Raw genomic sequence first — 13,811 nt, 5'->3', positions numbered from 1 at the left:
GTAGAACCTCAGGAAACATGACAGGTGCTCAGAAAGTCAGAGCTGCTTCAAAAAGCGGAAATTCACATTTTTGTACCATAGTTTGTAAACGCTATAACTTTTACCCAAACCATTTTTTTTTTACCCAAACATTTTTTTTTTATCAAAGACATGTAGGACAATAAATTTAGAGCAAAATTTATATATGGATCTTGTTTTTTTTGCAAAATTTTACAACTGAAAGTGAAAAATGTCATTTTTTTGCAAAAAAATTTCGTTAAATTTCGATTAATAACAAAAAAAGTAAAAATGTCAGCAGCAATGAAATACCACCAAATGAAAGCTCTATTAGTGAGAAGAAAAGGAGGCAAAATTCATTTGGGTGGTAAGTTGCATGACCGAGCAATAAATGGTGAAAGTAGTGTAGGTCAGAAGTGTAAAAAGTGGCCTGGTCTTTCAGGGTGTTTAAGCACTGGGGGCTGAGGTGGTTAAGCTAGGGGGGCTGAGGTGGTTAATGCAATTATCTAGTCAACCAATCACATGGCAGTTGCTTCAATGCATTTAGGCGTGTGGTCCTTGTCAAGACTATCTCCTGAACTCCAAACTGAATGTCAGAATGGGAAAGAAAGGTGATTTAAGCAATTTTGAGCGTGGCATGGTTGTTGGTGCCAGACGGGCCGGTCTAAGTATTTCACAATCTGCTCAGTTACTGGGATTTTCACGCACAACCATTTCTAGGGTTTACAAAGAATGGTGTGAAAAGGGAAAAACATCCAGTATGCGGCAGTCCTGTGGGCAAAAATGCCTTGTGGATGCTAGAGGTCAGAGGAGAATGGGCCGACTGATTCAAGCTGATAGAAGAGCAACGTTGACTGAAATAACCACTCGTTACAACCGAGGTATGCAGCAAAGCATTTGTGAAGCCATAACACGCACAACCTTGAGGCGGATGGGCTACAACAGCAGAAGACCCCACCGGGTACCACTCATCTCCACTACAAATAGGAAAAAGAGGCTACAATTTGCACGAGCTCACCAAAATTGGACTGTTGAAGACTGGAAAAATGTTGCCTGGTCTGATGAGTCTCGATTTCTGTTGAGACATTCAAATGGTAGAGTCCGAATTTGGCATAAACAGAATGAGAACATGTATCCATCCTCTGATGGCTACTTCCAGCAGGATAATGCACCATGTCACAAAGCTCGAATCATTTCAAATTGGTTTCTTGAACATGACAATGAGTTCACTGTACTAAAATGGGCCCCACAGTCACCAGATCTCAACCCAATAGAGCATCTTTGGGATGTGGTGGAACGGGAGCTTCGTGACCTGATTGTGCATCCCTCAAATCTCCATCAACTGCAAGATGCTATCCTATCAATATGGGCCAACATTTATAAAGAATGCTATCAGCACCTTGTTGAATCAATGCCACGTAGAATTAAGGCAGTTCTAAAGGCAAAAGGGGGTCCAACACCGTATTAGTATGGTGTTCCTAATAATTCTTTAGGTGAGTGTATATATATATACTTCATCAGTGTCAGACTGGGATGCCTAGGACTCACCAGTAAAATTCATTCAGATACATGCAAATATTACCTGCTCATACAGCCACGGAGGGGGGTGCTCTCAGAGTACAATTCCTGTACGGTTTAAAGGCAGTGGGGCACAGTTACCTTGTCCTTTGCCACCAGTTTTAATAGGCAACTGTCTTCCTTACTAGGACATGAAAACATGTTTTTTTAGATCTTTTTCGGCAGAGCTGTGGTATCTGATCCCATCATCTGTGATATTTACAGTGTATAGCCATGTGCACTTCTATGTACTGAGTGCTGGTGGACATGTATGCTCAGTGACTTTCTCCACAACCAGGTCTCAACACAGTACTCCTCTGCAAAGCAGTCAGTGTGAATTGCTTTCTGCCTCTGCAGGGAAAGTGAGAAAAGACTATATTGTCAGCTGCCAGAGGGGGAAGGAGACAAATATAGTACAGTCCAGAGCCTGCTAACCGCAGAACAAATTAATTGAAGCGATAAATAAATAAAAATTATGCTAGAAATATTGCAGATTAGTTTAAATCGGAGCTGAACTGCAGTACACCAGCACAGCCACTACACAGCGGACAGGGCCTTCTGCTTCCAGCTCCATCTACTGTTTTGTTTCAGACCCCAATGATCTGATATTGACAACCTATCCTCTGGATTAGTAATCAATATCTACAGCCTTCCAGAGATTTGGGTATGACAATGATTAGTGGGATATGGGAAGTGTTGTCAATGACTCCTTTTTGAAATATGTAAAGTATGTAGTCTTGTATTGCTGAGAGTAATTGGGGAGTTCTTAAAGGGGTTGTCCCACGAAAAATATTCTACATTTTTCAAATCAGCACCTGGATCTGAACACTTTTTTAATTGCTTGTAATTAGAAATTTAGTCTAGCCAGTGAGTTACTTACTGAAATCTATCTGTATAGGACCAGCAAACATCTGTCCAGCTCACTGAGGTTGACATACATGCTCAGTTCCATCCTTCAACTGCTACCAGCTGCAGAAAGGACACACTCCCTGAGAAAGTGCGTGTGGGTCATGACGGATCCGTTTTGCTCCGCATCCCAGGATGGAAAGCAAACTGCAGCATGCTGCCCTCCGGTATGAGAACAGAACGGAATGCATTTTGGAGCGTTCTGTTCAGTTCCGTTTTGTCCCCATTGACAATGAATGGGGACAAAACAGAAACATTTTTTACTGGTATTGAGACCCTATGACGGATCTCAATACCGGAAGATAGAAACGCTAGTGTGAAAGTAGCCTTATTTTTGTGGTAATTATCATTTTACAGTAAATGCTGGTAATGAGGTGTCTCAGTATATTGAGCTATAGACATGTATTTCTTATCTTCATTATTTATTATGGTTTTCTAATTTGTCTGTAAAAAATGTTGGCTGTCTGATTTTCGGATAAGTTGTCCAGAAAAAAAGAAAAATTCTAGTTGGCAAACCTGGTTACTTTAACTAGAATTCTGGAGGAGGCTCATTGATCCAGGGAGTTAGGCCTCTTGCACACAAACGTATTTTCTTTCCTTGTCTGTTCCGTTTTTTGTTTTTTTACGGACCGTATGTTGAACCATTCACTTCAATGGGTCCACAAAAAAACGAAGTTACTCCGTGTGCATTCCGTTTCCGTTCCGCAAAAAAAATAGAACATGTCCTATTATTGTCCGCATTAAGGACAAGGATAGGGCTGTTCTAGGAAGGGCCATCTGCATTTTTTGCGGACTGCAAAATACATACAGTCGTGTGCATGAGGCCTTATTCTGATTGCCTGACTGAAGTTTCCATGGAGGGTGAACAGTGTTGAACTGGAAGGCCTAATGCCTACCAGTAAAATTTATTCTGGGGGCCCACTGCACAGATATCTGCATGTTACCTGCTCACACTACAGGATGACTGATTATGGGGGTCCCTGCACTACTGACTCCTAGGTATTGAGGCAGGCCAGCCAGTAACCTTCTAGAAGACTAACTGGGTCCTGGCTGAGATGCTGTCCGCAGTCAATCTGCTGTAACATGTACCGCTGTTGAATTGGGTGGGGGGGATAGAGAGCCAGCTTGCTCAAGGGCCCACTGGGGGTTTCACCTCTACCCCTGTGGCCAGTCGGAGCTATAGAATACTTCATGTCCTAGAACGTGAGCAGTCAGGACACAGAGGTATGGCTGCTCCATCATGGCTCCCCTGCCTGGCTGTGCAGAGCTGTTGCATCACCTCCTGCCACTCCCACCGCTCTGCACTTCCCCCTCAGAGGGCGGGGCACAGCAGCTATATAGCGGAGCCCCGGAGCCGCGGCCTGCCATTAGCCGGCTACTAGCGGAGCAGGTGAGGGCTCAGTGCCGCAGGGTCATCCGTCCACCGCGGCGCCGGGGCTCATGGCCGTCTTCTCCCTTCCTTCCTGCAGGTCTGGTTCCCTCTGGAGATGACACAAGACACGGCTCTAGACATGAAGGACGTAGAGCTCAACGAGATCGACCCGGAGAAGCAGCCGATGGCGGCGGAGGCAGGAGAGGCACCGGTCGGGGGTGAGAAGAACGGGGTGGTAAAAGTCAAGCTGGAGGACGAGGATGATGACGTCTGCCAGACGGTGAAATTCACCGGGCTGTCCAAAGAAGAGCTGCTGAAGGTGGCCGGCACCCCGGGATGGGTGAGGCTCCGCTGGGCTCTGCTCGTTCTCTTCTGGCTGGGCTGGGCCGGCATGCTGGCAGGGGCTGTGGTCATCATTGTCCAGGCTCCTCGCTGCCGTCCACTGCCTCTCATTGAGTGGTGGAACAAGGGGCCGCTCTACCAGATAGGAGACCCCGCCACCTTCCAGGACACCAAAGGCGACGGCATTGGCGACATATCAGGTGAGCGTTCACACAGTGCTGCGGTCAGTGCTTGTCATAACGTGTATCATCCCGGAGGCAGCGGGGCGGGTGACGTCAGCGGAAGCCGGTCACGCAATGTTGCATCAGCCCTTTTCTGTGCCTGGCCTGCCTCACTGGTGTATTGTGTCTGGACGTCAGTGTACACTGCCATATTGCTGTGAGGTCACATTCCAAGTCCGAACCTCAGCAAACAGCATCATTATTATTTATATCGAGAGAGGGTTAAATACATAGTTGCTAGCTGTCCTTGATTTTCAGACAGTCCTGACAAATTCACGCTGTACTGGGCCAAAAATGGCGACACAAACCCCACCCATAAGTGGATGTCTTGGGGCGGGGCCTAGATGCTTTGTTTTTTCCGAGAGAGAGCATAAAAATGCAAATACAATAAACTAGAAACTATTAACAGACTGGTACTGAGGGAGAGAGGACCCTGCCCGCAAGAGCTTACAATCTACAATCAGCATTACCATTACTTATGTTTGCATCATTATTAGCAGGGCACATGGGATTTAGCCATTACCCTGCTCCTATATCACTTGCTTCAGAGCCACCTGACTATACAAAGTCAGGTCACCCTGTGACGTCAGAAGGTTCCGACGGCACATGAGATTTAGGCACTACCCTACCGTATTGTACATAAACAGGGTGCACTCCTGTCTAAACGGGCGTTAAAAAATACTCCATCAAAATCAATAGTTTGGTTTTGACAGCTTTACATGTGGGGCAAAACTGAGGCCACAATATACATAGAGGCACAACTGGGGGGTATGTGTATATGTATGTGAGGCACAGCTCAGGGGCTATTATAACTACTGGAAGCCACAAAGAGGGCATTAGTCATACTGAGGCCACAATATATATAGAGGCACAACTGGGGGGTATGTGTATATGTATATATATGTATGTGAGGCACAGCTCAGGGGCTATTATAACTACTGGAAGCCACAAAGGGGGCATTAGTCATACTGAGGGCACTATGGGGGGGGCTAAATTCTTGGATTACTGCTGCCCAGTGCATGCAGGCACTATGACATGGGCAAATGGGAAAATGTCAGACGTGCAGAATATTAATAATGGGAGTTTATTTTGTTACTTTTGTTTTAATCATGTGTAGGAATACAGCACCGCCTGGATTTCCTCAGCACCCTAAAAGTAAAGGGTTTGGTGATTGGGCCCCTTCACATTAATTCTAGAGACGATCCTTCAGGAACTAATCTCAAAGACATTGATCTAAAATATGGAACAATTGAAAACTTCAAGAGCCTGTTAGAAGCAGCTCGTAAGAAAAGTAAGTGCCACATGTTATATGTACCATATCAGTGTCACCATTTAGTGTACAGAAAAGTGAATTCTGTGAATTGAGACCTGTCACCATGAAAATGCAGTACAATCTGCAGGCAGCATGTTTGGAGCAGGAGGAGCTGAGCAGCTTGATTTCACTGTATAAATGGTAAGTTTTGCTCAATCTTTTCCCTCAAAACTATATTAAATCTGCTCGGCTCCTCCTGCTCTATAATGTGCTGGCAAATGTCAGAGGAAGAAGGATCAGGCTGCTGGATTTCCAATATGGTTGGTCCTCATCATGGGAGAAAGCTGCCCCCGGAGGTTTTTGGCAGCGGTGTATTCCATTTTCCTGCTGAGCTGTGCGCTGAGAGCTATCACTGACAAATGAACCAACAAAGTTTTTTTTTTTTTTTTTTAGGCATTCAGATAGTTTTGGACCTTACTCCTAATTACCACGGAGAAGATGTCTGGTTCACACAGGAAATGAAAACACCAGACAGTGTCTTACTAACACAGATAAAGGTGAGGAAAACGACTTCCATGACAGCAAGCCTATGGATGCTTTGTATTCATGGTGCCCATAATGGAGGCTACATTGACTTGGAGAAGGAATGATAAAGTTTAAGGGTGTATTCACATGCAGCAGAATTGTTTAAGAAATTTCTGTGTCTGACCCATTCTCGGGCTTTTCAGATGTATGAAATCTATTTCAATCACAAATTGTGTAAACATACATTACCATAAAAATTATAAAGTCCACTTTTTCCATAAAATAGTGCCGCGCTTCTCTATTGGCTATGTCAGAGCCTTCATGCCAGGCACAGCCCAGTAAATTAGCAATATGGTTTGTTAAAGGGATTCTCTGGGAATTAAAGAAAATTAAAATACTTAAATATTACTTATTCCCAAATACCTTTTATTAATTATAATGGTTTGTTTTGTCTAGGGAGCGATCATCAGGAGAAATAAAATGTCCGCCGTCCTATTAGTCCACACAAAACCTGTCCTAATCACACAGGAGGACAAGCTACTTCACAGCACTAAGCTAAAGAGCTGCCTCATCCTCCTCTGCTCTGCTTGTCAGGGATTATGATCTTGAAGACAGCTGATACGATCTTCAGCTGAATCTCTGTAGGAGTTCACGAGGAGACATGAAGTACAGAGGACAGACTGTGGTAATGGAGACTACATACAAGTGCTACTGCTAATTATCCACACTCCCACCTCCTCTCTGTACTTGTCTTCTCATGAACTCCATTCCTACAGAGATTCAGCTGTATTCAGGATCATAATCCCTAAGCTAAGTGCTGAGTAACTCTGATTACGGTAGGACATGATTAATGTGTACTAATAGGACGGCGGCCTATTAATGATTGCTTCATAGACAAAACAAGCCCTTATAACTAATGAAAGGTATTTGGGAATATTAGTCATATTTAAGTATTTTCATTTTCTTAATTCCCGGAGAACCCGTTTGAAGAGGGAAGCCTTTTTCACATCTTGCTAAACCCCATTAAAGGGGTAGTCCGAGATAATACTATGAATTAACACATGTGGAATTATATACATAACAAACAAGTGTGAAACAACAGAAAATATGTCATCTTCTAGGTTCTTCAAAGTAGCCACCTTTTGCTTTGATTACTGCTTTGCACACTCTTGGCATTCTCTTGCTGAGCTTCAAGAGGTAGTCCCCTGAAATGGTTTTCAGTTCACAGGTGTGCCCTGTCAGGTTTAATAAGTGGGATTTCTTGCCTTATAAATGGGGTTGGGACCATCAGTTGCGTTGAGAAGTCAGGTCGATACACAGCTGATAGTCCTACTGAATAGACTGTTAGAATTTGTATTATGGCAAGAAAAAAGCAGCTAAGTAAAGAAAAACGAGTGGCCATCATTACTTTAAGAAATGAAGGTCAGTCAGCTGAAAAATTGGGAAAACTTTGAAAGTAAGGGCTATTTGACCATGAAGGAGAGTGATGGGGTGCTGCGCCAGATGACCTGGCCTCCACAGTCACCGGACCTGAACCCAATCGAGATGGTTTGGGGTGAGCTGGACCGCAGACTGAAGGCAAAAGGGCCAACAAGTGCTAAGCATCTCTGGGAACTCCTTCAAGACTGTTAGAAGACCATTTCAGGGGACTACCTCATGAAACTCATGAAGAGAATGCCAAGAGTGTGCAAAGCAGTAATCAAAGCAAAAGGTGGCTACTATGAAGAACCTAGAATATGACATATTTTCAGTTGTTTCACACTTGTTTGTTATGTATATAATTCCACATGTGTTGATTCATAGTTTTGATGCCTTCATAGTCATGAAAATAAAGAAAACTCTTTGAATGAGGTCCATACACACATATACATATATATATATATATACACACACACACACACACAGCAAATCAATGTCCTCGGCAGTCTGACAACCCCTTTAATTACACTCAAATTGGAAGACTTCAGTTTTTAAATCTCAAACTTGTTTGTTTCAATATGGTTTTCTGCAGGATGCAATGAATTTCTGGTATGAAAATGGTGTTGGAGGAATTTACTTGCGTGGATTTGAGAAAATCTCAAATGTAAGTGTGTTGTCTTACTCTTATCTGTTCAGTCATATTACAAATCCTATTCAGCGACTAAGCTTTGCAATTCTTCTGTAACTTTACAGGCAGATGAACTCCTTCCTGAAGTGAACAACATCACGGCTAACCACAGTACAGATGGTAAAGCAAGGTGAATATCTAGGTTCTTAGAACACTGCATTTTCCTAATTTCTTCTCTCTTCTGCTCATAGGCCCTTACACATTTTGATATGAACATTTGTATGAACAGTTGTGCCCAATAATTGGCCTATGTAAATGTGCCACTGATCACCTGACATGAGCAAATAGTTATTTGTTGGGTGATTGCATCTTTTATATGGCACCAGAAATCCACACTTGTCAGCAGCACATACAGGTGAAACTCGAAAAATTAGAATATCGTGCAAAAGTCCATTTATTTCATTAATGCAAATTAAAAGGAATTGCATTAATGCAGCTTAAAATTAGAATTTTGTGAAAAGGGTCAAGATTCTAGGCTCAAAGTGTCACACTCTAGTCAGCTAGTTAATCCATACCCCCTGAGCAAATTGTGACTTTGGGGTTTCATAAGCTGTAAGCCATAATCATCCAAATTATAACAAATAAAGGCTTGAAATACCTTGCTTTCCATGTAATGAGTCTATCTCATATGTTAGTTTCACCTTTAAGTTGCATTACTGAAATGAACTTTGCACGATATTCTAATTTTTTGAGTTTCGCCTGTATAAGCAGGGATGTTCTGATGACAAACAATGAAGCTCTTTTGGAATGAATGATCACAATAATGATCATTCACTCCTGTACAGCAGCATTCATTGTTGCATGTAAATGCAGTTAATAAGTTGGCAATGACTGGGAATGAACTTAACTCATTCCCTGCTCTAAAGGGCGCTTACACACACATTGAAGAATTTTGTACTTTATCTTGATAGGGTGCTGCTTATCTCATCTAATGATGTCCCCAACAACCAGATGCTTAATATCCTCAATGACACTACCACTGGCATGTTAAGCACAAGCTATTTATTGAGCAAGGGCAACGACAGTGACAACACTCTTGGACAGCGCATCAAGCAGTACCAAGGGTTTGCTGGTGAACAGGACAAGATTCTGTGGGCAGTAAGTACGAGCTCCTGCTTCTTTCCAGCCTCTGTAGTTACTACCAGTATATCCATGTTAATGTGTGTGTTTTTTTCCCTATAGATCAGACCACGTTTAGGTCACATGGCTTCTGTGGTGAAGGAGAAGTTGCAGCGTGTATATCAGCTCCTGCTCTTCACTCTTCCAGGAACACCTTTAACTTTGTATGGGGATGAAATTGGACTTAAAGATTTGCCTGGACAGGTAAATGATCTTTTTGCAGTTGTTTGTAATGTTAGTGTTAAGATGAACCAAATGGCAAAAAGGCAAATGTGAACAAGCCTAAGCATGAAGTAGTCTGTGAAAGCCTTGTCTACTATGTAACTTGCATGTCCTCTCCCCTCAGCCTGCGCGTGGCCCATACATGCAGTGGGATGACAGTAAGAATTATGGTTTCTCTGAAGGCACAGTGGGTGAAGAAAATGAGCTCAATGTGAACATCACACTTAAGGTGAGGAGTAGATGCATTACAGTTCACAGTAGCTAAAATAGTCACATGACCTCAACCATATACGTTGTCCTCTGATAAGTTTTTAAAAATTCTGTTTAGTCATTCCTACATTGTATATGTTTCAGTAACGCTGGATGAGAAGCGTTGTGGCTACCTTTAAACATTAACATAGGGGTTCTCAAAGAGGTTTACTCAAGCCTGTGTTCACATCTCCTATAAAGGTAATCCAATGGCTGTCCGGCAGGAAGCAGTCAGATCCCATTATAGCCATTAGGAATCTGACCGTATCTGGCTATGCATGATAAAGTAATTTTGGTAGTCTGTTGTTCTGCTGGAACAGGCTACCGGATTATATTTAGTGGATATGTGAACTCCTGTGAAAACAAAGGATTTGACTGACCCTCCTTCCCTTGATATCTGTTAAGGGAGAGTTGGGAAGCCCCATACACAAGTTGGCTGGTCCTGCTGACATTCAATGGCAGACTGGTATGAGCCTTCCTAGCATCGTGGGTGGCACTAGGGAGGCTCGTCCCCATCCCGCCTGCCATTGGCTGCTCTCCAGACACCGGATGTTTTCATCCGCGCACGGGGAGAAGCAGCAGAGACTGTGTGGGGACCAGGAGGGGCCCGGCATATGGGGGACATTTTATAGGATGGGCTAACCCCTTTAATGTGCCTTACCTGCCCAGAGACTGTACCTTCTGCTGTGTACGATAGTGTGCCATACCCACCCAGAAACTGTGCTTCCTGCTGTGTATTATATAGTGTGCCATACTGCTCAAACTGTGCCTTCTGCTGCGTACTATATAGTCTGCCATTCCCGCCTAAGGCTTGTTTAACATTTGTGTTAAAACAGATATGCCGAGGGGCGCCCCGGAAAATACTGCTGTGCACAGCAGTTTTCGTCCGGCCGTGCCCTGGCATATTTGCCAGGTTGCAGCCGGATCTCCACTGGGGACATTATAGTGAATGGGGCAGGACGGAACCTTGGCAGCACCTGGTATTCATGGATCCGACAGGCTGTTCCTGGTTAGAATAGCCTGTTGGATCTGTTTTAACGCAAATATGAAACAGGCCTAAAGACTAGGGATGAGCTAATCTACTTCGGGTGAAACATTCAGAGTCAATTCGCATATAACTTTGTTAGAGTACTGTACGGAGCAAGTGCTCTGTACAGTATTAGAATGTATTGGCTCCTATGAGCCGAAAGTATTTCTTTGGGTAATAACTTCAGAAATTAATTTCTACTGTTAAAAACATTTTACCAAACTGTTTCAGTTCCAAGTGGTACCTTTGCGAAGTATTAACTTCGGCTCATAGGAGCCAATACATTCTAATACTGTACGGTGCTCCGTACAGTATTCTAATGAAGTTTTATGCGAATTTACTTTGGATGTTTTATCCAAAGTCTATTTGCTCATCCCTACTAAAGACTGTGCCGTCTACTGCATATTATAAAGTATGCCATACCCTTCCCTGCCCCATGAACTGTTCCTTCTGTTGCTAATTTTTATGTAGTGTCTGTGCCCCCCTCCCTCTCGTCTCAATAAAGTGTGCATGCTGGATTCTCCATCTAAGCACCTCAATCTCGATGCACACGTCAGCCCCCAAGAAGTTTTGTTATCTGTATCGACTGACTTTTACAGCAGAACACAGATCAGAGTGCAGCAGTCATTACTGCAGAGCTGGAGGTCACACTAGATCAGGTCACAGATGTGGTGTGCAGGCAGACAAGTGGCACGTCTGCAGATCTTACTGCAGCATACGTTTCTCTGAGCAGACTTACATGGCACTCATCAGTGGTCACTAACAGCCTGGTTAAGGAGGGGAGCCTAAGATCAGGGAGCAAGGAGCCAGTCACTGACCTTGCCGTGTGATCGCTGCAGCCAGTCACTGACCTTGCCGTGTGATCGCTGCAGCCAGTCACTGACCTTGCCGTGTGATCGCTGCAGCCAGTCACTGACCTTGCCGTGTGATCGCTGCAGCCAGTCACTGACCTTGCCGTGTGATCGCTGCAGCCAGTCACTGACCTTGCCGTGTGATCGCTGCAGCCAGTCACTGACCTTGCCGTGTGATCGCTGCAGCCAGTCACTGACCTTGCCGTGTGATCGCTGCAGCCAGTCACTGACCTTGCCGTGTGATCGCTGCAGCCAGTCACTGACCTTGCCGTGTGATCGCTGCAGCCAGTCACTGACCTTGCCGTGTGATCGCTGCAGCCAGTCACTGACCTTGCCGTGTGATCGCTGCAGCCAGTCACTGACCTTGCCGTGTGATCGCTGCAGCCAGTCACTGACCTTGCCGTGTGATCGCTGCAGCCAGTCACTGACCTTGCCGTGTGATCGCTGCAGCCAGTCACTGACCTTGCCGTGTGATCGCTGCAGCCAGTCACTGACCTTGCCGTGTGATCGCTGCAGCCAGTCACTGACCTTGCCGTGTGATCGCTGCAGCCAGTCACTGACCTTGCCGTGTGATCGCGTGGGGTAATCGGGGACATCATTACAAGTAACTTTAACAACTTGAACTATTGATTGAAAAATAGCAGAACTTTAGTACTCCATTATCAGTGTATGAATATTAGTCTGGGCACTGTCTCCATCTTGCTAAATATTCTTTGAGAAGGTTATTGGCCTTTATTCTCAGCAGGAACCTTTTGTACTTACATGTTTTCTACAGTCTTTGCCCTTTGTTCCTCCCTTGAAATCTGCTAACACTTCACTTTTGTCATTAGCATTCAGTCCCGCGGAGCCTTTATCCCCATCCCTGACTCAGCTGATTCTATTGTTTGCTCATAATCCTGTCGGCCAACTCTTACATACAACCTTTGCCCTACTTAGCAACGCACAAACAAAAGAACACTGCTTACATGGAGAAAATGCCTGATATCCCATTTCACACACTTTTCAAAAGTTTTTCTTCAGTTTTTTGAAAATGAAATGTTGTTCTAAACACCAATATGTTCTTATTTTATGCATCTTTGTCCCCAGGCCCAGGAAGACGATAAAGGTTCTTTACTAAGTCTTTATAAGCGCCTCAGTGAGCTACGTGGGAAAGAGCGGGCACTTCTTCATGGAGACTTCACACTACTCCACCACACTGACAGAGCACTAGCTTTTGTGCGCATTTGGGACCAAAATGAAAGATTTGTGACTATAGTGAACTTTGCTGAGGAGGAGGCAGAGGTGTCTATTTTACATGAGCATGTACCCGAGCACTGTTCAGTGGTTCTGAGCTCAAATCCAGAGCGGAAAGAAGGGAGCAGTATTTCCATAAAGAAGTTGAAGTTAGCAGCAGGAGAAGCCTTACTGCTTAAATATCCATACAGTGCATAAGGAAACCTGTGTGAGCTGAGCTGTATTCTCACATTCCATATTCTGATCCTATTTTTTCCATGCCAGGAGGCACAGTATTAGCCCTTGCCAAACCCCTTTCACTCTTCCCTCCCTTTCATCCTTCATAGCATTGCAATGAGACCACCAACAAATGTCTAAACTTATTGGGCAAGAAGTTCTTTAAACGCGTTAACAGCAATAAGTGTTGTGTGCTTAATTGTATTGTGAACCGTAAATGCTCTAGAATGTATGTACACACTTATGTATGAATGATTGTGTCACACAAATAATACAGTATGGTGTCAAAATGACCCCTGGGTGTTTTGGGAGGGAAAAATAAAAGGGGAGCAAAGCATTCTGGTCAGAAAATGTTTCCTTTTATTAAAAGAAGTTTTATGTCCGCTGATATTGCTGTGTGGTTATTATGCTGCTTCTATTCATTTTTTTTTTTTTTTTTTTTTTTTTGCGGTTTGCTGGATCTACAAGTCTTGATGTTTACAGGAGCGTCAGCCAGATGTGTACCGTAATCTCCCCCTTAATGCTAGGGCTAGACTGACTGGTGAAGCAAATATTATTTATAATTTATAGTAAGGGAACGTAATTCACTTTAAAGGGGTTTTCTGGGATTTCAAT

The 13,811-nt window shown here is 43.9% G+C and overlaps 1 protein-coding gene across 1 annotated transcript; it reads left to right on the top strand.

Annotated features, from left to right (window-relative positions):
- Positions 1-3,733: 3,733 nt before the first annotated feature.
- SLC3A2 (solute carrier family 3 member 2) lies at positions 3,734-13,573 on the top strand. Its single transcript, XM_040410598.1, has 10 exons — positions 3,734-3,850; positions 3,930-4,374; positions 5,513-5,686; positions 6,101-6,204; positions 8,184-8,255; positions 8,345-8,409; positions 9,191-9,377; positions 9,462-9,602; positions 9,745-9,849; positions 12,834-13,573. Exons 2-10 carry the CDS (start codon positions 3,948-3,950, stop codon positions 13,176-13,178), a joined length of 1,620 nt encoding a protein of 539 aa, XP_040266532.1. The 5' UTR covers positions 3,734-3,850; positions 3,930-3,947; the 3' UTR covers positions 13,179-13,573.
- The last annotated feature ends 238 nt before the right edge of the window (positions 13,574-13,811 follow it).

This window comes from Bufo bufo, chromosome 10 (genome assembly GCF_905171765.1).
Source record: "Bufo bufo chromosome 10, aBufBuf1.1, whole genome shotgun sequence".
NCBI classification, from domain to species: domain Eukaryota; kingdom Metazoa; phylum Chordata; class Amphibia; order Anura; family Bufonidae; genus Bufo; species Bufo bufo.
This window is presented reverse-complemented; position numbering and strand designations above follow the sequence as displayed.

Excerpts from the sequence above, each read along its gene's own strand:
- SLC3A2 (XM_040410598.1), top strand. The coding sequence starts at position 3,948 with ATGACACAAGACACGGCTCTAGACATGAAGGACGTAGAGCTCAACGAG. Across the intron at positions 6,205-8,183 it reads TCTTACTAACACAGATAAAG|GATGCAATGAATTTCTGGTA; the intron begins GTGAGGAAAACG and ends GGTTTTCTGCAG. Across the intron at positions 8,410-9,190 it reads AGTACAGATGGTAAAGCAAG|GGTGCTGCTTATCTCATCTA; the intron begins GTGAATATCTAG and ends TTATCTTGATAG.